General features: G+C 51.0%; 2 protein-coding genes across 2 annotated transcripts; both read right to left on the bottom strand.

The window, feature by feature from the left end:
• Positions 1 to 88: 88 nt before the first annotated feature.
• On the bottom strand, positions 89 to 7,881 carry PLD6 (phospholipase D family member 6). Its single transcript, XM_019715948.3, has 2 exons — positions 7,415 to 7,881; positions 89 to 1,972 (listed from the first exon to the last, which is right to left on the bottom strand). Exons 1-2 carry the CDS (start codon positions 7,851 to 7,853, stop codon positions 1,725 to 1,727), a joined length of 687 nt encoding a protein of 228 aa, XP_019571507.3. The 5' UTR covers positions 7,854 to 7,881; the 3' UTR covers positions 89 to 1,724.
• A 2,557-nt stretch (positions 7,882 to 10,438) lies between these two features.
• Positions 10,439 to 13,470, bottom strand: LOC148756439 (endogenous retrovirus group K member 6 Env polyprotein-like). The gene has a single exon (XM_088801875.1). It carries the CDS (start codon positions 12,848 to 12,850, stop codon positions 11,018 to 11,020), a length of 1,833 nt encoding a protein of 610 aa, XP_088658001.1. The 5' UTR covers positions 12,851 to 13,470; the 3' UTR covers positions 10,439 to 11,017.
• Between the last annotated feature and the right edge of the window lie 9,826 nt (positions 13,471 to 23,296).

Here is a 23,296-nt window from a genome sequence, read left to right as displayed (position 1 = left end):
TTGTCCCCCTCACCAAAAAAAAAGTTTTAGTAGAGAGCAGCCACAATCTGAACGACTGAGCAGAAGGCAAACACACACAGCACTACCATTCCAGAATAAGAACATGTTTATTCAAATGTGTGCGAAGTCCCGACAACACAGCGTCATCGTTCAGGAGACATTCTACAACTTCTCCCATTTTCTTTTCAGAACATACTTTGCTGGAGAACAGACTCAGATGAAAAAACACGTTTAATGTAAAACCACTTCTTGTGATTTCTGATCCACATATTATACTTTCTAGCTTCAATTAAACAAGAAAAATTAACTTTGAGTTTATTTTCCTAACACTGTAAGTCAAGAGTAACTTTAAAAATGGAAAAATACGCAACACTGAGCTACATGAGTGTGATGGGGGAGGGGAAACCCACATACACACCAAACAGACACCAGGACAGGTGACACAGCACGTTACATATGCTTACATATTACGTATTACTTATCATACAGAAATACAAGATGGTAAAATAATCATTCAGATGTTATTTGAGCTATCTATACATAAAGATGTATGTTCTGAAGAAAATAATTTGGAACATTTCACAAATGTATATAAGATACCTGTTCTCCTATTACCTATGGATGCAAAACCCTGAGCTGAGAATGAAAATAGATCGTAAGGTACCACAGCCTGAAACCGGTCTCTCCTTCAGTTTAGTCCTCCAGATGGTCAGGTAACTCGTGGCTACTGACATGGAGCCAAATCAGAATTAGCGAAGTTCAAAGGTGGTAACATGAAGGCCACTGCTAAACACAACAAAATACCTTGGGTGTGAGAATGCTAAAAATGAAAAGCTTAACATGGAAACAGAAGCAGCTTCTGCCCACTCAGACCGTCCTGACAGACCACACACGTAACCACATGAAAATAAGGGAAGCTGCCAGGATGGACATTTTTACATGCACTTGTTTAATTATGCAAGAAAACCGGTAAGAGGATGGCCCACGTGCTGCAATGACAGCTAATGCTCAGGAGGGGCCTGAAGGCAGCCCCTGCTCCCACTGTGCCCAGCTCTCCTGTCTCACCCGCTTTCCTTCCTGACTGGGACCTGCCAGTAAGCTACCGAGGAGCTGGTCACAGCAGGGACGAGACTCAACCTCTAGCCAATCCCAGGGTTCAGCTGTGCTCGCTGGGGACTGGGCCGGTGCAAAGGGACAAAGGGAGCCTGCAGGAGATACCTGAGGGCTGACCTGAGGGGCTGGCCAGAGAGAAGGAGATTCTCTAGAGTAGGAAAGGGGATCAGATGTGGGACCCTGCAAGAGGCAACACACCTTTTCTGTGTGGCTGGAGGAACCCTTGCCTGTGCCCCATGGCATTCGGCAAGTTTCCTGAGCGCACACTTAGAAGAAGCTGCGTTTGCTGATGGGGGCCAGAAAAACCCAAAACTCGTCCAAAACAACTGACCTAATGTGACGAGAATTCCCCGGGGCTTTTTAACACTGAGCACTCTTCGGTTCACGTCAGCATGTGAATGGGTGAGAATTTAGTTTGGAAGGTATTTTGCCTAATGTTGAGGTTTCTCTCAAGCAGGACGCAGACTCTGTACCGACCTCGCAGTGCCTCCGGGGACCCACGCTTAGGTCCCGTCCATCGCAGGTTTGATCTGGTTTCAAAACCAGAGGTACCAAAGTGATGTGACACCTCTGTCCCCTCCAACTCTGAAGACAGAGGTGAGAGCATGGCTTCAGTGACCTCTCTTCTTTTGTGGGAAAAAAGTATACTTTGTAGGGTTAAACTCGTCCCAAATACGCTCAAATTCTCCCAGAAAGAGCCGGACGTAGTCGGCGTCCTCCATGATGAGCACGTTCTCCCTGTTGTTCTGGATGGCCTGCGTGGTCCAGTTGAGGGAGCCGGTGATGAGCACCTTCCTGTCCACCACGGCGAACTTGTGGTGCATGTAGCCGAGGTCCTGGTCGTGCCGGACCTGGATACCTGCAAAACGGAAGTCAGCCTGCACCGCGCTCTCCCAGCCTCGGCTCCTCCTCAAGGGCACGTCTGCGAGCAGCTGCTAACTTGACCATGTGTGATTTGGTGGGGAAGGGGGAGCATGTCACTTGGGCAGGGGGTGGTGGCTGAGGCGACAGTGACCAGCCACAACCAGCACACAGAAGGGACTGAGGAGCATTTCAGTAGAGCAGGGGACACAGAGTCCTAAGGGCAGTGGGACCATGGCAGACACACAGACACTGCTCTCTTAGTCCATTTCTTCTGGGAACAGCACACCCTGCCCCCCACACCTCGGGTCCACACCACCCCGCATAACCTTCAGGTCACTGGTTCATTCATCCTGCCACAGGCGGCCAGACACGTCATCATTTGCTCGGAGTTCCTTGTGTCTGAGCGATCACTTCTGCCTGGCCCTGGGCACCCCAGTAAACACCCCCAGACCAGGAGCTGCACCCCACTCCGTAAGGGGAGGGGCCAAGCCTGAGGACGGAGGAGTGCAGCAGGAGCCGGGCCTGGCAAGCGGCAGGGAGGGAACTACGGAGCACAGGAAGCTCGCGGCTCTGGCGCAGGAGGCCCAGGTGTGCAGCCCTTCGCAGTGGGCGCAGGCGCACCTGACACGGAAATGAGTTACTCCCCTTCACATCACCCACTTCCTTCACCAAAGAGCCTGTGACCGTCACCTTGCATTTCACTCTTTGCCTCTCTCTCTCCCACTCTTTTCAAACTCCCCTGGGGCAGGAGCCTGTGTGTCCTGTCCACTCTGCCTCACCCTGGAGCAGCCTAATATTGCTCAGTGAATGAGACCATTAGAAACTTGATTTAAAATCGTTTAGAAGAGGCTGCTTTGCAATACGGTTGCCAGACTTAGCAACTAAAAATACAGCATGTTCAAATTAAGTTGGGATTTCAGATAAACAACAAATAATTTTTGAAGGTAAGCATGTCCCATGCAATCCTGGGACATACACTAAAAATTATTCATCACTTATCTGGAGCTCTCTGCTTACCTGGGCACCTGTGTGTGGCCCAGCAAGCCTGCCTTGAAAGCAGTGCCCTCCTTACCCTAGGGGCCGCTGCTGCCCCCACTTCTCACACTCTGGCCAATCCACCAGCAAATCCTGTCAGCTCCACCTTCCAAACGGATCTTAAATTCAAGCATTTCTGACGCCTCCTGCACTACCCCAAAGCTGTGCCTCCCCTCCCAGCTCCCATTCTGATCCCACGCCACCCCCTCCTGCCCAAAGCCCATTCTCCTCACAGTACCCTGCACAGCCTCTTTGTCCCTTCTGCTCTGTGGACCGTCCTGTAAGAGCTCCGTGTCTCACAGAGTGGGGCCCAAATGGCCCTGCGTGAAGCCAGCCCTCTGCGCCTGTGTGCCTTACACACCTGCGTGCCCCCCGCACCTGTGTGCCTTACACACCTGCGTGCCCCCTGCACCTGTGTGCCCCCCGCACCTGTGTGCCCCCTGCACCTGTGTGCTCCCTGCACCTGTGTGCCTTACACGCCTGCGTGCCCCCTACACCTGTGTGCCTTACACACCTGTGTGCCCCCTGCACCTGTGTGCCCCCCGCACCTGTGTGCCTTACACACCTGTGTGCCCCCTGCACCTGCGTGCCCCCCGCACCTGTGTGCCTTACACGCCTGCGTGCCCCCTACACCTGTGTGCCCCCTGCACCTGTGTGCCTTACACGCCTGTGTGCTCCCTGCACCTGTGTGCCTTACACGCCTGCGTGCCCCTACACCTGTGTGCCCCCTGCACCTGTGTGCCTTACATGCCTGTGTGCTCCCTGCACCTGTGTGCCTTACACGCCTGCGTGCCCCCTGCACCTGTGTGCCCCCCACACCTGTGTGCCCCCTGCACCTGTGTGTCCCCTGCACCTGTGTGCCCCCGCACCTGCATGCCCTACACGCCTGTGTGCTCCCCGCACCTGCGTGCCCTACACGCCTGCGTGGCCCCGCACCTGCGTGCCCTACACGCCTGCGTGCCCCCGCACCTGTGTGCCCCCCGCACCTGCGTGCCCTACACGCCTGCGTGCCCCCCGCACCTGCATGCCCTACACGCCTGCGTGCCCCCCGCACCTGCGTGCCCTACACGCCTGCGTGGCCCCGCACCTGCGTGCCCTACACGCCTGCGTGCCCCCCGCACCTGCGTGCCCCCCACACCTGCGTGCCCCCGCACCTGTGTGCCCCCCGCACCTGCGTGCCCTACACGCCTGCGTGCCCCCCGCACCTGCGTGCCCCCCACGCCTGCGTGCCCCCCACACCTGCGTGCCCCCCACACCTGCGTGCCCCCCCGCACCTGCATGCCCTACACGCCTGCGTGCCCCCCGCACCTGCGTGCCCTACACGCCTGCGTGCCCCCCGCACCTGCGTGCCCCCCACGCCTGCGTGCCCCCCACACCTGCGTGCCCCCCACGCCTGCGTGCCCCCCACACCTGCGTGCCCCCCACACCTGCGTGCCCCCCCGCACCTGCGTGCCCTACACGCCTGCGTGGCCCCGCACCTGCGTGCCCTACACGCCTGCGTGCCCCCCGCACCTGCGTGCCCTACACGCCTGCGTGGCCCCGCACCTGCGTGCCCTACACGCCTGCGTGCCCCCCGCACCTGCGTGCCCTACACGCCTGCGTGCCCCCCGCACCTGCGTGCCCCCCACGCCTGCGTGCCCCCCACACCTGCGTGCCCCCCACACCTGCGTGCCCCCCCGCACCTGCGTGCCCTACACGCCTGCGTGGCCCCGCACCTGCGTGCCCTACACGCCTGCGTGCCCCCCGCACCTGCGTGCCCCCCACACCTGCGTGCCCCCGCACCTGTGTGCCCCCCGCACCTGCGTGCCCTACACGCCTGCGTGCCCCCCGCACCTGCGTGCCCCCCACGCCTGCGTGCCCCCCACACCTGCGTGCCCCCCACACCTGCGTGCCCCCCCGCACCTGCATGCCCTACACGCCTGCGTGCCCCCCGCACCTGTGTGCCCCCCACACCTGCGTGCCCCCCCGCACCTGCATGCCCTACACGCCTGCGTGCCCCCGCACCTGTGTGCCCTACACGCCTGCGTGCCCCCCCGCACCTGCGTGCCCTACACGCCTGCGTGCCCCCGCACCTGTGTGCCCCCCACACCTGCGTGCCCCCCCGCACCTGCATGCCCTACACGCCTGCGTGCCCCCGCACCTGTGTGCCCTACACGCCTGCGTGCCCCCGCACCTGTGTGCCCTACACGCCTGCGTGCCCCCGCACCTGTGTGCCCTACACGCCTGCGTGCCCCCCGCACCTGTGTGCCCCCCGCACCTGCGTGCCCCCCCGCACCTGCATGCCCTACACGCCTGCGTGCCCCCCGCACCTGTGTGCCCCCCACACCTGCGTGCCCCCCGCACCTGCGTGCCTTACGTAACGGTGTACCCTTCCACCTCTCCTCATTCCTACCACCACCTTTGGCTTCGGGGGATTTCTTGCTGTGAAGTTAGATTTGCACTTGCTATTCCGCAGGCGAGAAGGCTCTCTCCCTTAGCTCCCCTACAGCACTAAGCTCTGCTGGCGCGCTCTCTCTCCTTAGCCTACTTATCCTTCTTATTACCGGAAATATTCATGGTTCAGCCAGATGCCCCGCTGGGTCCTGGTCTGGTCACCACCCCGCAGCACCTGGAACTGCTCCAGGCAAATACTAGCACACGGATGTATTTGCTGGACAGATGATGAACGACGGCTGGGAAGCCGGCAGAGGGCAACCAGCCTTAGGTGGAGGCTGGCTGCGGTGCCCTTTAGAGTTCTTTCCAAACCTGAGAGTTCACCATTCTCTAAAAGCTAACTAAGTAAAATGGCCTGTGCCTAAAGGTATCCAAGTTTCCCCATTAGAAAGACCCACAGATTTAGGGCAACTCATGACTGCCAGGAAGAGGGGAAGTGAACATCCTCACTCTCTGAACTAGGTTTCCGACTCTGCCCGCCTGGGATGCAAGGAGCAGCAAATCACTGAAGTGCTTCGCCATCTGGAGCACCCCCGCGGAGACGGGACGCTGCGCCTGACTCCAGGAAAGGCTTCTCTGCCTCCCAAGTCAGCACGAGGCTGAGCTTGTGCTTGTGTAACTGAGAGCACGTGGGACCACGGCGCAGCCACACAGCTCTCAGGGCTCCTCGCATCTTCTGGTCACTGGGGCTACTAGACTTGATAGGGGGACAAATGTTCATGCAGGAATGACTTTGCCAGGTGCCGGAGTGATGAACACAAGAAGTTCAGACCCCGTGCAGCCAGCAGACAAAACACACGGCGCACAGCGTGCTTGCAGGACACACCATTACACGGAGGGGGAGGCTGGAACAAGGAATTCACAGGATCTGAGCTTGAAACAAAATGACTCAACCTTCTTCGCGCTCATCTGTCAGTAGGTAAGAGTGGCACGCTGGCTAGAGGTATCTGTTTTCCCAAGCATTTTGCAGCTGAGGAAACAAATTAACTGCTCACTAACTAAAGATTTTAGCTCCAGCATGAAACTTTTTAGAATATTATTTCATTTCAGAAGCCCCAGCATGAAACTCATTAGTGCCTTTAAGGTAAAATGTCTGTTTCCTCCTTCAGCTCTTCACTGCTGAAACCCGGCCACACACAATGAGCACAGTCTGACAGCCTGCACCGGAGGACTCGCAGGTTTGTTCTTAGCTCTCCCCCGCATTTCCTGAGCGCTGTCAGCCTAGGCCATGCTCACTTCCGGCTGCCAAAAACTCAGCGGGCAGGGCTACACCCCCAGCCCTACCCACCCACAGGGTCCCAACTCCAATGCGGGGGTCGCAGGGGCTCTGTCTGCTTGCCGGTGTCTGTGAGCAGACCCCCCCCCCCCCCCCGCACGCCTCTGGGACTCCCCACACCTGCTCCACTAGCTGGGAACACACCGCTGGCTCACACTTAGGGTTTCCAGGCGGGAATTCCCGCCCGTTCTCAGGCATTTTTTTCGCTTTACTGTTCCTGAATCCCGAGATACAAACTGTTTTCTGTTCTCCATGATGAATCGTTTCCACAAAGTGACAGCCGACACTACCAACCACCTGGGTTCAAGGAGCCGATTTTCCCAATTTCCCGACCAACTTTTCTCGGAATTCGGGAACGGAAAAGAGGAAAAAATTCCCCAGAATGGGCGGGAATTCCCGCCTGGAAACCCTCCTCATACTCAGACATCCAGCATGAAACCCCTCTGCACAGAACCTCTCCCGCCACGCGAAAACAGGGGTCCTTTACGGGTGGCCCTAGAGTTGCTCCGGGGTAAAACTGTGCTGCCCTCCCAAGGCCACCATGGGATGGGGCCTGTACTCAGACCCCTACTCCCAAGTAGCTACGTGTGACGCCCTCCCTTGTGCGATCGGTCCCGGAGGCCGGCTCACTCTCCGAGCCCGCGGCCTGAGGCCCTGGCTGTGTGCTCGCCCCGGGCCCCGGATCCGGCTTACCTGCCTTGCGGAGCAGGCCGATCTGCGAGCCGTTGAGGGCCATGTAGTCACAGTCGGTGATGACCCGGACGCGCACGCCTCGCTGATGCAGCAGCTGCACGGCCCGGCCCAGCTGCGGGCTCGAGAAGGCAAAGAGGCAGAGCTCCAGGCTGGCGCGGGCGGCCAGCAGGGCGCGCAGCAGGCGGCTCAGCGAGCTCTCGATGTGGGGCAGGCTGCACCCGCAGCCCGTGAGCGGCGCCGACGGCCCCGCGTCCGCGGCCTGCAGCAGGGCCTCGGTGCAGGTCACCTGCGACGGGAAGAAGAGCACTTCGCGCTGTGGCCGCCGCCGCCGCCGCAGCCGCCAGGCCCGCAACCAGAGCAGCGCCGCAGGAAGCGCCTCCAGGACCAGCGCGAGGCCCACCGTCGCCGCTGCCACCACCTGCCAGCGTAACCGCCTCATGCCGCCGCCACCCGAGAGGCCCCGCCACGCCCACCGCGCCTGCGCGCCGGCCGGCCACGTGCGCCCGCGGCCCCGCCCACGCCGCGCCGCCGCGCCTGCGCAATGGGGGCCTCCTGCAACTGCTGCCTCCACCCCCCTGCGGTGCCCGCGGGGCCGGCGCGCTGGGGGGCCACATGCCCCAGGCCCGGTGCACGCAGTCGGGCCTGGGTCCACGACACAGCTCAGCAACTGCCCGTCGTCCTCCAAGCCTGAAACAGCCCAGCCCCTCGTCCCTTCTGGGACAACGAGCAGTGCCAATCTCTCCATTCGTACCTTCCCTTTTTCCAAGGAGGAGGCTCTGGGCTGGGCTGGGGGGAGGGTCTGGAAACACACAGAGTGTCAAGTAATCAGCACTTAGCTGGTGGCGGGATTTGAACCCAAGGTGCTGGAGGCAGTGGTGTGATGGAAATCGGCCCTAAGTACAACGTTAGGCCCCTTGTTTCTTCCAACCCTTCCAAATAATCTTCCATTATTTGAAGATGCCTATTGTGCTTTAAGCAAAAACAGAGCTGCGAGTAAGAAGTCCATGGTCCTCACTCAGCAGGCCTGGGCCCACTGTATCCCTTAGGAGGGGCAGTTACTTTTCACAGGAAGGGAAAAGAAAGACAAGAAAGGGTGAGAATCTTTATTTTAAGATTTTTATTAAAATATAGTTAACATACAATACTGTATTAGTTTCAGGTGCACACCATAGTTATTCAGCATTTATATACCTAAAGAAGTGATCACCATAAGCGCAGCAGCCATCTGACACTGTCACACTATCACAGTGTTATTGACTATATTCCCCATGCTGTACGTTACATCCCCATGATTTAGTTGTTTTATACCTGAAAATTTGTACCTCTTATTCCCCTTCACCTTCCCCCCCTTTTTTAAATTATTCAATTATAGTTGACATTCAAAATTATTTTATATTAATTTCAGGTGTACAGCATATGGTTAGACATTTATACAATTTAAGAAGTGATCCCCCTGACTAGTCTAGTACCCACCTGGCACAATACATAGTTACTACCATATTATTGACTATATTCCCTATGCTCTGCTTTACACCCCCATGACTATTTAGTAACTACTAATTTGTACTTCTTAATGCCTTCACTTTTTCCACCCTGCCCCTAACCCCCTCCCATCTATCATCCCAACAAATCTAGGACCCATCTGACACCATACATAGTTATTAAAATATTATTGACTTAATTTCCTATGCTTTACCCTACATCCCCATGACTATTTGTGTAACAAGTGATTTGTACTTCTTAATCCTTTCCCCTTTTTCACCCATGCCCCCAACACCCCTCCCATCTGGCCAACATCAAAATGTTCTTTGCATGAGTTTGTTTTTGTTTTTTGTTTGTTTCGTTCTTTAGATTCCATATGTAAGCATAGTCACAATTCATCTATCTTTCTCTGTCTGACATTCTCCACTCAGCAAAATACCCTCCAGATCCATCCATGCCACCACAGACGGCAAGAACACATTCCCTTCCATGGCTGAGCAATATACCACTGTATATGTGTACCATCTCCTCTTGATCCATTCATCCACCGATGGACACCCAGGCTGCCTCCACATCTTGGTCATTATAAACAATGCTACAACAGACATATCCCCTCAGAGTAGCATTTTGGGTTTCTTCAGATAAATACCCACAAATGGAATTACTGGGTCTTTCTTGGTCTCTTGCTATAACCTTTGTTTTTTTGTTTGTTTGTTTGTTTGTTTTTAATTAGTTCCTCTTTCTTTTTTTTTTCTTTTTTTATTGCTGGTACTCTTTTTTTTTAAGATTTTTTTTTTTTATTATTGGGGAAGGGGAACAGGACTCCACCGGGGAACAGTGTGCACCCCCAGGACCCCTCCCCAAGCCAAGCCGTTGTCCCCTCAATCCTAGCCATGGAGGGTTCTGCTCAGCCTCAAGTTGTTGTTCTTTCAGTCTTAGTTGTGGAGGGCGCAGCTCAGCTCCAGGTCCAGCCGCCGTCGCCAGCTGCAGGGGGCACAGCCCACCATCCCTTGCGGGAGTCGAACCGGCAACCTTGTGGTTGAGAGGACACGCTCCAACCAACTGAGCCATCCGGGAGCTCAGGGGCAGCTCAGCTCAAGGTGCCGTGTTCAATCCTAGCTGCAGGGGGCAGAGCCCACCATCCCTTGCGGGACTCGAGGAAATGAACTGGCAACCCCGCGGCCGGGAGCCCACTGGCCCATGCGGGAATCGAACCGGCAGCCTTCGGAGTCAGGAGCACGGAGCTCCAACCACCTGAGCCACCGGGCCGGCCCTATAACCTTTGTTTTAAAGTCTATTTTGGTATAAGTATTGGTAAAAGTCTACTGGTATAAGTATTGCTACTCTAGATTTTTCGTTTGTTTCCATTTTCATGAAAATTTTATTTCCATCCCTTTACTTTCAGTCTTTCGATCTTTGTGTCTTTTGATCTGAAGTGAGTCTCTTGTAAGCAGCATATATAAGGTGCAGCGGGCCTGCCGCCACGAGTCGAACGGTTCCTGACAAGGGGAGTGGGAATGAAAAAAGGCACTCACACTTTGATGATGGCGATCGCGGACCCCAGTGTTCCTGGAGACGCTGAGTTTATTTTGTCCCCAGAATTTATACCTTCTGTGGACGTGCAGTTTAGCAAGTACAAAAATGCATTATCTAGTTAACAGTGAATCTTTAACTTTAACACAGGAGACACAAAATTCACTGAAACTCCCAAATGTAATTATCCTATCAATAGCCCTGATAGGCATCAGCCTTCTGTTCTGGGAACTGGCCACTCCCACCACATTCCTGAGCAGCATGCAAGCTCTCTTCAGATGCAGGCAGAGATAATTGCCTCAGGGGGAGGAAACAGGTTAAGCATAAACCGAGCCATTCTGTTAAGGCTTTAAAGTTAACTGCTTTAAAGTTAACTGCAACCATGGCTCCCCACATCTCCCCCTTTTTTATTTTATAGGAACAAAATCCATCCAGCCAGGATGGCGAGGTGACGGCGCCTGTCTTAGGCATCCCAGGACGCCTGCCTCAACTTACCCGTCATTGGTACTCATATTTTATTAATACAAGCCCTGTCTTAGGTGTTGAAGCGGCTCCCAAGTATTTGCCCGTCATTGACTAACCCGTCCCTCATAAATGCACAGGGGTGAGAGTCTTATTGCTTGCCTTTAGCTCAAGCTGATGGATGTCAGCTCGTAAGTCTAACATTTTGCTGATAAAACATCTAATGAGGATGGGGAGTAGGCACAGAACCAAACAGACACAGATGCCCAATGTAAGAAATATTATAACAGAATGAGTAATATAAGGCATAGAGGGCAAAACACTCCTAAGAACATTAACAAACTCAGAAGCAGCCTGAGCTGCATCAAATTTCAAAGGTTCAGCTTCTCTCATACTTTGAATTTCATCGTGAAGCTGAAACATGTCTAAAGATAGGTTAGCATCATGCCAAATTCCTTGAAGATGTGAACGAACTCGACTCCAATCATACTGACTATTATTATATTTTTTAGGAGTAACACAAATCCAATGATACTCCGGATGACATTCTAAATGAAATTTAACTTTCATACCCTGAATGACCTCTCCCATATACTGAACCGCATCATAAAGAGCATTCACCTTCTGTTCTAATTTCTCATCAATAGCCTCTTGGGTTCCCAAGGCTAAGGTAACATTCTTTGAAAGAGTATTAACATAATGAGCATTTTGAATAGTCTGAGAGAGAGCCACAGCTGCTGTAGCAGCAGTTGCAATTATAGTAACCAAAGCCATAATTCCAGCAATTAGAAGTCCAACAAATCGTTTTTGTCTACTCAAAGCATATTCAATTTCTTTTAAAACCTGCAAACTTCTTTCAGCATACCAAGGTCCAGAAATATTAACAGGAAGCATAATAAAAGATGGTTGTTTAAGTATCATAACCTGGGTCCCCAAAGGTACCCAAGAAATACAATTAGTCAAAATACAATTATTACAAGACACATTAAATTGATCTCCCACAAAATATACATTAATATTTCCAATCAAGAGTGCATAAGGGGAAGGAACACAAGCAGATACATTAACAGTCTCAGTAACAATAGTCCACTCCTTAGTTCCGTCTTCCAAAATCCTCATGGGCAGAGAGAGCCTGGTTTCAACCTTATCCATTGCTCCCATAAGCCTCCATAGTGAATTTTGCGGATACTGCGTATCAGAATTCCACAGTCCAGAAATCAGTTCACGGGCCCATCCGGACCGGTTATTTCTTGACCAATCAATAATATATCTGCCTGTTCCAGGGATGTCATAACGAACAGGATCATTACCAGGACAAGCTCTCCATGGAACAGTCTCAGTATCCAGTTTCAATCTTTTATTGCAAGATGGATGTGATGAAGGGATGGGCAGCTTTATCTTGCGCCCTCCGGACCAATCGCCTAGCATGTTAAGACGAACAGTCCATCCAATTAAAGAATCATGAATATGCATAATGACAGGGGAACTACGCAAACACCCAATCATGGAGCTATTTTTTGCAATACAAATAGGCAATCCCAAACCTATGCCATTGTAAGTGAAATTATTTTCCAAATGCTGTTTCATATGTCCATCAGAAGGCAATCCTAAGGCCTTAGTATCATTAACATAAACTGGAATCTCAGGACCATCCCACACAGCGGGGTGGAGGATTGGTGGATCAGGTACATAGGCCCAATACGTCTGGTCAGGTTCCGCTTGGCAAAGCATCAGTAGCATCATCAATGGGCTGAGGGTCCACATGTCGCACCAATCTTTCTGGCAGCCACCGAGGGCCTTCTGCATCCTGTGGAAAAACACATACATGTCCTCGTCCCCATATGAGGACTGGATCTGGGCCATGCCAAGAGCCCGTAAGTGGGTCTTTCCATTTGACCAAAGCCTGAGGGGCTGCAGAAGGATGCCAAAAGCGCTCCGCAGCACTTTTACCATGGGCATCCAAGGTCAAAAAATTTTGAATAAAGAGAGAATGAGACAAATAATTATGAGGTGTCAGGGGATATAACTCCCCCTTTTTTATTTTTTGTAAATTGATTTTTAACGTTCCATGAGTACGTTCAACAATCCCTTGTCCTTGGGGATTGTAAGGAATGCCAGTAACATGATTGATCGAAAATTGCTGGCAAAATAGAGCAAATTTTTTGCTGGTATAACATGAGCCATTGTCTGTTTTAAGTTTTTTAGGAGTTCCAATCATGGCAAATGCAGCAAGACAATGTCTAATTACGTGTGACGTTGCTTCTCCTGTCTGAACAGAAGCCACAACGAATCCGGAGAACGTATCGATGGAGACATGAACATATTTTAATTTTCCAAATTCAGGTATATGAGTCACATCCATTTGCCATAAGTCATTAGGACGTAAGCCTCGGGGGTTGACTCCATAATGAGGCACAGGCAGAAGATGTGAACAATCTGGACACTGTTTTACTATTTGACGTGCTGCTTCTCTGGTAATTTTATACTGCAATCTCAAGCTCTGACTATTTTGATGGTGGAGGCTATGAGCCTTTTGTGCTTTCTCTACTCGAGTTAAGGCAACAAGCTGAGTAGCAGTGTCTGCAATTTGATTTCCTGAGGCCAAAGGACCTGGAAGATTAGAATGAGCTCTAATATGGCCAATAAAAAATTTTTTACAGCGCAGCTGAATGGCCTGTTGTATCTGAAAAAACAAATCCTGGATAACAGGATTACTGGTACTAATAAAAGGTACTGTTTCTAAATTTTGGATAGCACGGACCACATAATGGCTATCAGAAAATAAATTAAAAGACTGAGAAGCAAAATCAAGCAATACCATATGAACTGCTCGAAGCTCAACTATTTGAGCTGAGGCTGGAGGTGTCTGCACTCTATTGATGACCTTTTCATTGAGTGCATAGACAGCTACACCATTACTAGATCCATCAGTAAAAATATTAGGTACAGCAGGAAGAGGAGCATGTGACACAACTGAAGGAAAAATAGGAGCATGATGCTGAAAAAATTGAAGCAATTTATGCTTGGGATAATGATTATCCAATGCTCCTGCAAAACCAGCCAATGCAACAGGAAAGCTATCAGTAAACTGCATCAAGCCTTGAATTTGGATTTTTGTAAAAGGAACAACAATAGAATCTGGCTCTTTTCCATAATATTTTCTAGCTTCTAAGCGGCTTTCTTGAATTAAACTAGCCACAAATTCATAATAAGGAGTGAGATTTTTCTGAGCAGTCACAGGAAGATGTATCCATCTAAGTGGCCCTTCTTGCCACAAAACTGCAGTGGGTGTATGCTTAGTACTTAATACATACACATCCAAAGATTTATCATAATCAAAGAAGGAAACATGTTGTTCCTGGATAGCCTTCTCTACTTTAAGGAGCGCTTCTCGTGCAGGCTCAGTAAGAGACCTGGGAGAGGTTGGATCAGAATCCCCTTTCAAAATTTCAAACAATGGTTTAAGATCTCCAGTAGTTAGTCCCAAAGAAGGACGCAGCCAATTAATATCTCCCAACAGTTTTTGAAAATCATTAAGAGACTTAAGATGATCTTTTCTGAGTTCTATCTTTTGAGGGGAAAAATGTTGAGCAAACAATTGAAATCCCAGATAAGCATAAGGCTCACTTCTCTGTACTTTCTCTGGTGCAATAATAAGACCTGAGGCCAGAAGGTTCTTCTTCATATCTACAAAGCAAGCTAACAACATTCCTTCTTTCTTACAAGCCAACAAGATGTCATCCATATAATGAATGATATACACAGAAGGAAATTGTTTTCTGGTGTTATCAATTGCTTCACTAACAAACTTTTGGCACAAGGTGGGGCTATTTGCCATGCCCTGGGGAAGAACCCGCCACTGATATCTCCTCATGGGTTCCTGAAAGTTCTGGCTAGGAATACTAAAAGCAAATCTCTTACAATCTTGGGGATGAAGAGGTATAGTGTAAAAACAATCCTTCAAATCCAGCACTATTTTATAAGTGTCCTTTGGTATAGCAGAGGGATGAGGTAATCCTGGTTGCAAAGCCCCCATAACTTCCATAGTTTCATTTACTTTTCTTAAATCCTGCAATAATCTCCATTTCCCTGATTTTTTCTTAATTACAAAAATGGGTGAGTTCCAAGGAGAGGTTGATTCAGTTATGTTGCCTTGTTCAAGCTGCTCCTGTACTAGCGCTTGAGCGGCCAAGATTTTTTCTTTAGTAAGGGGCCATTGATCTATCCACACAGGCATATCAGATTTCCAAGTAATTGCTTCTGCTGTTTTTTGGTGGAGTACAGGTAAGTCTATGACCCCTGGGAAAAATACCCTAAACCTGTTCTCTGTAAATTAGGATTGGGTGAAATAGGTTCCTGACGTCCTTGTCCTGCGCTCCCTAAGCCTTTCCTGGGAAGAAGCCCCTGATCAAACATCTGCTGAGTTACTTGAACACTCGGGCTGTAAAGATAAACTCCCATATTGCTCATAATATCACGTCCCCACAAATTCACCGGCAGACCGGGGATAATATAAGGCTGAAATGTTCCTTGATGACCATCATCATCCTGCCATGATAACAAATTACTACTTTGCTGTGGGGCGTGAGACTGACCGATACCTTGCAGGCTTGTACTCGTACTTTGCATCGGCCAATTAGATGGCCAATGTTGCGCAGATATGCAAGATACATCAGCTCCAGTATCTAAAAGTCCCTGAAAATCTTTCCCATCAATCTTAAGCTGTAAAACAGGTCGATCTTTCTTTATTTCTTGAACCCAATATACATCCGAGGAACCAAAGCCTCGATTCCCCCGTTCCTGATTTTGTTGGTTCTTTCCTATTTTCATTCTAGGGAGAATTATTAACTGGGCAATTCGCATTCCAGCAGGTATATTGGAAATAGTTAATGGTGAATGAACCATGATCTTAATCTCTCCAGTAAAATCCTCATCAATAACTCCCGGGGAAACTTGAATTCCCTTCATGGTCGTACCACTTCTCCCTAATAAAAGCCCAACGGTTTTTGGCGGCAGCGGCCCAAAAACCCCTGTGGGTAGGGCTTGCATTCCCATTTCAGGAGTTAATACGATGTCGGCGGTGGAACACAAGTCCAATCCTGCGCTGCCTGGGGTTGCGCGGAATAAATCTGTGATGTATTTCCTCTCTGAGGTTCGCTCCCTTTCAGTTCGGGGATCTGCGGTGCCCCATAACATTGCTGATTCGGGGCCTGGGGCTGGCCCCTCACCCAGTTTCCCTGAATCGGGTTCCCATCTTTATCTGTCTTAGATTTACATTCATTAGCCCAATGTTTCCCTCTCCTGCATTTAGGACAAACATCTGGAGGTTTCTTAACAGGAGCAGCTACAATCCCTGTTTCTCCCTTATCGGGGCATTGAGCCGCTCGATGTCCCTTCTTTCCACAAGTAAAACAAGCTCCAGAGCGACTCCCTGCATTGAGTCGTGCCTGTTGCCATAGCACTTCCTTCATAGGTTTCCCCTGAAGAGCAGCCGCTATTGCTATGCCCTGGGTAAAAGAGGAGCCCACATCAGTGCACAGGCGAATGTAATCAGATAAGGTTCCTTTCTTCCTAATTGGCCTAATAACAGCTTGACATGCCGAGTTGGCATTTTCATAGGCAAGCTGCGTTATAAAGGACTGGGTAGCAATTGACGTCCCAAAAATCCTTCCGGCTGCGGTGGTAAGGCGAGACACAAAATCTTGGAAGGGCTCGTCAGGTCTCTGTCTTATTTGAGATACATGCTCCTCTTTACGGGAGGTATCAGGCAGTATTCGCCATGCATCTTTAGCTGCTACAGAAGTTTGTGCATAGGCGCCCGGGGCAAAACCCATTTGGTTTTCTATATTAGCGTATATCCCTTCGCCCGCTAACATTTCAAAAGTAATGGGGACTCGCCGCAAGGCATTCTGATTAGCCTTTTTCTTGCAATTTTCATAAAATTCTGATTTCCATAAAAGGTAATCGCCCCCAGAAAGGCAGGCATGGGCAATATGTTTCCAATCCTCAGGGGGAGTTGCCTCTCCTGATAAAGCGTCTAAAATTGCCATGGTGAAAGGAGCTATGGGTCCATACTGCACGCAAGCCTCTTTTAACTCTTTTATTTCCTTCCATTGAAATGGCTCCCAATGCCGAACTCTGACTCCCGTTCTCCTGTCAATTCTATCAAAAATAGGATAGACCCCGAACTGCTCCGTAGATTCCCCTTGCCTATGTGCTTGTTCACAAGCCATTTGAAGTGGCGATCGCACAACAAAAGAATCGGATTCCGGTTTGATATAACCCGGTGGAGGCTGTGTGGGCTTCTCCCAGACAGGGGGCTGTAACGGAGTGTCATGCGGGAGACCCTGCAGGGTCTCTGCTCCCGCTCCCCATACAAGAACGCAGGACATGGTGAGGCCAAAAAGGAACACCCACGGAGCCATAGGTAGGGGAGTCATACCACTTTATTCTCGCTGGCGGCACTATACTCTCACTGGAGGCTGGATACACACTGTCCGCAAACCGCCATCCACGCTTGCCAGCCCAGCCGCCATCTTCTTGCTAGCCCCATCCTTCTTCTCTTTCTCTCCCTTCCCTCTCCTAGCGTAGCCACAGCAGTTATATTCGTGGCCAATGGCTCACTGGTTACAGCTGACGGCCAACTAGCCACAGCTGATGGCCATGCAATCACAGTTGGCCATTTACTACCTGAGCCAACACCTTTCTATGTGAGGCCGAGAGCCTGGAAACTACTCTCTGGGGCTCCGCCCCCACACTCCACCCCTACAGGCTCTCGCCTCACAATCTACGCGACAAGTGTCTTCCGCGAGGGGACCTGTGCGAGGAGCCTGGGGGTGAATGCAATATCCTGGACACAGCCAAGCTCTCTGGGCACAGCCAGGGTTTCTCAGGGCACCACCAGTGCTTCTGGGCACGGCCAGACTTCCTGGACTTCTTAGGGTACCACCTGTCTTCCCGGACACAGCCAGGGTTTCTCAGGGCACCACCAGTACTCCTGGGCACTGCCAGACTTCCTGGACTTCTTAGGGTACCACCTGTCTTCCCGGACACAGCCAGGGTTTCTCAGGGCACCACCAGTACTCCTGGGCACAGCCAGACTTCCTGGACTTCTTAGGGTACCACCTGTCTTCCCGGACACAGCCAGGGTTTCTCAGGGCACCACCAGTACTCCTGGGCACTGCCAGACTTCCTGGACTTCTTAGGGTACCACCTGTCTTCCCGGACACAGCCAGGGTTTCTCAGGGCACCACCAGTACTCCTGGGCACTGCCAGACTTCCTGGACTTCTTAGGGTACCACTAGTTTCCCCGGGCACAGCTAGGATTTCTCAGGGCACCGCCACTCTCTCTGGGAACAGCCACACTTCCTGGACACAGCCAGGGCTTCTCAGGGCACCACCACTCTCTGTGGGCACAGCCACACTTCCTGGACACAGCCAGGGCTTCTCAGGGCACCGCCACTCTCTGTGGGCACAGCCACACTTCCTGGACACAGCCAGGGCTCTCAGGGCACCGCCACTCTCTCTGGGAACAGCCCGACTTCCTGGGCACAGCCAGGGTACCTTCAGGGCTCTACTACTCTCTCTGGGAACAGCCCGACTTCCTGGGCACAGCCAGGGTATCTTCAGGGCTCAGCCAGACCTCTCAGCGCACTGCCACTCTCTCTGTGCCTCTCAGGGTACCCTGCTGGAACATCAGCGACTCACAATCAAGGTGCTTACATATTCTCAATGGCGGCCAGTCAAGAGACAAAAGCAAATATCCCCCAGTTCCACTAACAACAGTTCCCAAACAAACAGTCAAGCGGTCCATTAAATTAGGGATGGAAGGCAATTCCCCATAGTCCATAGTCATTCACCAGGGCTGTCCTGGGAGTGAGGGACGACCTTGACCTCACCCTCATCTCCCACGAAGGACTCAGCAAGCGTTACCTCCTGGGACTATAAGTCCTGCATCCGGGCTGCCTGAGCAGGAACTTCCCCGGCCCACAGGGCTGCAACGACCTTCGCTTTCTCCGGCCTGTGCTGGTTGGGGAACCGTCCACATCTTTCCACCTCTCCGCGGGGCTCCATCTCTGCAGCAGCTGCATGGCTTTTCCTGTGCTGGTGGGAGAACTGTCCACGTCCTCCCACCCCTCCACGGGGGTCCAGGTCTCCGGCAGCTGCTCCTCCTGGTCTTCCTCAGACTGGGTGTTCACACGCACAAACTGCTCCACCGTCCTTTGGAGAGCTTTGGCTGGCACCATACCCTGCTCGCTGCGCCATGCGTCATGCGGGGGACCCTGCTCGCTGCGCCATTTGTCGTGCGGGACGGCCTGCGGGGTCTCTGCTCCCGCTCCCCATACAAGAACGCAGGATATGGTGAGGCCAAAAAAGAACACCCACGGAGCCATAGGTAGGGGAGTCATACCACTATATTCTCTCTAGCGTCACTATACTCTCACTGGAGGCTGGATACACACTGTCCGCAAACCGCCATCCACGCTTGCCAGCCCAGCCGCCATCTTCTTGCTAGCCCCATCCTTCTTCTCTTTCTCTCCCTTCCCTCTCCTAGCGTAGCCACAGCAGTTATATTCGTGGCCAATGGCTCACTGGTTACAGCTGACGGCCAACTAGCCACAGCTGATGGCCATGCAATCACAGTTGGCCATTTACTACCTGAGCCAACACCTTTCTATGTGAGGCCGAGAGCCTGGAAACTACTCTCTGGGGCTCCGCCCCCACACGGAGGATCCCACATACCGGGGTTCTCAGGAGGCGGGGCAGAAGGATCGAAAGGGGGATCCTCTCTCCCCGGATTCCAAGGATCCTTGCAAGAGACTCGTGAGCCTCGAGGATCATTTCCTTCACTATTTGAAACCTTAAGCTCTATTAATTGTCCCTGAATCTTTTTTATCTGTTCCGACAAAGTAAGAAGAGCATCAGATGTCGGTCCCTTTTCTTGGGCCATAGCTACGACAGGAGGATATTTATCCCTATCATCTTTAGCAGCCTCATCCTCTAATTCTTCCTGGTCTCTAGGGCTCAAATTTTCCCATATGTCGTCTGGAAACTCTTGAGCAACCGGCTCTTTGTTAACTTTAAGAACTCCCTCTAACAACTTTGCGCCCCCTCCCTCCTCATTGCCGGCTTGTTTTACTTTCTCTAATTTGCATTCCTCATGTTTAAGGTTCAAACAGTCCCGGATTAAAGTCCACAGTCCAAATGTTTCAATCGGAACCTGCTGAGGCCCGTGGACGGTGTAAAAATCCTTTAATTGTTCTCCCACTTTCTGCCAGGTTTCCAGGCTGACCGTTCCTTCTTCAGGAAACCACGGGCAGACTTCCTTTATAAAGTCTAAGAATTTATCTAACTGCTCTCGGCTCATACGACTGCCGCGAGCAGCAAGCAGTTTCTTAAGTCCTCTAACATACAGGTCCTTGCTGCTGGCGTGACCCATCCTTTTTCCCTAACTCGGCCCTTCTTTCAAACAAAGAAAAAACACTCAGGTGTCCTTCTGGCCGTGTCCCTTGCGGGGCCAAATCCGTCTTAGCTAGAGGCGCGCCGGTATAATCCCCCGGCCTGGTGGGTTGTAAAGCCCAGTCGCCGTTATGCCATATGACAGAACCGGAACCGCAGGTTAGGACCCAATCAAGCTCCGTAACACGAAGTCGTGGAGCTATCACTCACTCACACACTCACTCGACCGAGGGGACAGTGCCTTGCTCACCGTGCATCCACTGATTAGCTCCAATGAGCTGGGCCCTTGCCACACGGTGTTCCTCACTATTACCCCTATATTCAGTCCCTGTTCAGGCGCCACTTGCAGCGGGCCTGCCGCCACGAGTCGAACGGTTCCTGACAAGGGGAGTGGGAATGAAAAAAGGCACTCACACTTTGATGATGGCGATCGCGGACCCCAGTGTTCCTGGAGACGCTGAGTTTATTTTGTCCCCAGAATTTATACCTTCTGTGGACGTGCAGTTTAGCAAGTACAAAAATGCATTATCTAGTTAACAGTGAATCTTTAACTTTAACACAGGAGACACAAAATTCACTGAAACTCCCAAATGTAATTATCCTATCAATAGCCCTGATAGGCATCAGCCTTCTGTTCTGGGAACTGGCCACTCCCACCACATTCCTGAGCAGCATGCAAGCTCTCTTCAGATGCAGGCAGAGATAATTGCCTCAGGGGGAGGAAACAGGTTAAGCATAAACCGAGCCATTCTGTTAAGGCTTTAAAGTTAACTGCTTTAAAGTTAACTGCAACCATGGCTCCCCACAATAAGGGTGTTATTTTCTTATCCATTCAGCTCCCTTATCTTTTGATTGGAGCATTTGATCCATTTACATTTAAAGTACTTGTTGATAAATATGTACTTATTGCCATTTTATTATTCATATTTTTAATTTTTTTTCCCATCCTAAAGAAGTCCCTCTAAGATTCCTTGTAATACTGGTTGGGTGATAATAAACTCCTTTAGCTTTTTCTTGTCTGGGAAGCTCTTTATCTCTCCTTCGATTTTAAATGATACCCTTCCTGGGTAAAGTAGTCTTTGTGGTAGGTCCTTGCTTTTCATCACTTTGAATATTTTGTGACAGTCCCTTCTGGCCTGTAAAGTTTCTGTTGAGAAATCAGCTGACAGTGTTATGGGAGTTCCCTTGTAGGTAACTAACTGTTTTTCTCTTGCTGCTTTTAAGAGTCTCTCTTTGTCTTTAAGCTTTGGAATTTTAATTATGATGTGTCTTGGTGTGGGCCTCTTTGGGTTCATCTTTTTGGGGACTCTCTCTGCACTTCCTGGACTTGTATGTGTATTTCCTTCACCAGGTTAGGGAAGTTTTTAGTCATTGTTCCTTGAAATAGGTTTTCAATCCCTTGCTCTCTCTCTTCCTCTTGTTCCCCTATGATGCAAATGTTGTTATGTTTGATATTATCCTTTAAAATATCTTCATTTTAAAAAATTATTTTTGCCGTTCCATTGGGTGTTTTCCATTATTTATCTTCCACATTGCTGAGTCAGTTCTCTGCTTCATCTAATGTGCTGTTGATTCCATCTAATGTATTCTTCATTTCAGTTATTGTAGTCTTCATTCCTGACTGGTTCTTTTTTATGTTTTCTATCCCTTTGAAGTTCTCACTGAGTTCATCTATTCTTCTAAGTTCATTGAGTGTCCTTATAACCACTGTTTTGAACTCTCTATCTGGTAGATTGCTTGTCTCTATTCCATTTAGTTCTTCTAGAGTGTTCTGTTCTTTCATTTAGGATGTGTTTCTTTGTCTCCCCATTTTGGCTGCCTCCCTGTATTTGGTTCTATATGTTAGGTAGATCTGCTACGTCTTGGCAGAGTATAGGCATCCTGTGCAGCCCAGTGGTGTACACCCCCTGGTCACTGAGCCGGGTTCTCCATGGGTGTCCTTTGTGTGGGTTGTATGTGCCCTCCTGTTGTAGTTGATTGCTATTAGCATGTCAGTGGGTAGGATTGACCCCCAGACTGACTGGCTGTAAGGACTGGCTGTGATTACAGTAGATTATCTGTTGTGCCAGGGTTGATTCCACTGAGGGGGATTCACTTTGTCGGGGCTCTGGTTCCTGCTGAGCCCATCTTTCAGATGTGTAGTTTGTGGAGCTAATTGGGTGGTGTTCAGGTGTGGTCTGAACTGAGGCCACCTGCCATTAGTGCTGGGCTTGGGGCCGCTTAGCAAGAGGTACAGGGCACACCAAGGCCAGCTGCTGCTTGTTTGGGGCTTGTGGACCTTTGAGAGATTTTAGAAAAGTCCTCAGTGCAGGCCCAGACTGGCCGCTGGTGTGGATTAGACTGAAAGAAGTTCAGGCAAATTGGGTGGGGCAAGGTCTCAGAGAATCACTGGGTAGGGGGAGCAAAAGTGGTGTTACCCAGGTTAATGGAGACTCAGATTTGGCACCCCCTGCTCTTACAGGCTGTGTGTGGGGACGGCTCAACAAAGGAACAGTGGTGCCTGCCAGCACTTTAATCCACAAGAGAGCTGCCCCTCCAGCCCTCGGCTTGAAGCCAGACAATTCAGTTCCTGCCTGTATGTCCCTGGTGCTTATCAAGCTGCTGTCCCTTCCCTGGAGCTCAGGGCATGTGTTTGTGAGCAAGTGAGTCTGTGTGCGGGCCCATTAAGAGGATGTCTGGGTCTACAGCATCCCTCCATCTCACCTGGGAGGAACCCCACTGATTTTCACAGCCATGGGGACTCCTTTTTCTGGCACTGGTGTGGGGCTGGGACACCTTTCTCCTCAGGAGGGACCTCCACAGCTGATAGAGTCCTTTCTGATTCTTAACCACAATACGTGGGTATGGAATTAGCCTGTTTCATGTCTCCACCCCTCCTACTAGTCTCAATGTGGCTTCTACTTTTTATCCTTAGTTATAAGAGTTCTGTTCAGCTAGTCTTCAGAG

Source organism: Rhinolophus sinicus, chromosome 12, assembly GCF_057876585.1.
Source record: "Rhinolophus sinicus isolate RSI-liver-muscle chromosome 12, RSI-T2T, whole genome shotgun sequence".
In the NCBI taxonomy this organism is placed as follows: Eukaryota; Metazoa; Chordata; class Mammalia; order Chiroptera; family Rhinolophidae; genus Rhinolophus; species Rhinolophus sinicus.
This window is presented reverse-complemented; position numbering and strand designations above follow the sequence as displayed.

Excerpts from the sequence above, each read along its gene's own strand:
- LOC148756439 (XM_088801875.1), bottom strand. The coding sequence starts at position 12,850 with ATGCCCATGGTAAAAGTGCTGCGGAGCGCTTTTGGCATCCTTCTGCAG.
- PLD6 (XM_019715948.3), bottom strand. The coding sequence starts at position 7,853 with ATGAGGCGGTTACGCTGGCAGGTGGTGGCAGCGGCGACGGTGGGCCTC. Across the intron at positions 1,973-7,414 it reads CGGCCTGCTCCGCAAGGCAG|GTATCCAGGTCCGGCACGAC; the intron begins GTAAGCCGGATC and ends TCCGTTTTGCAG.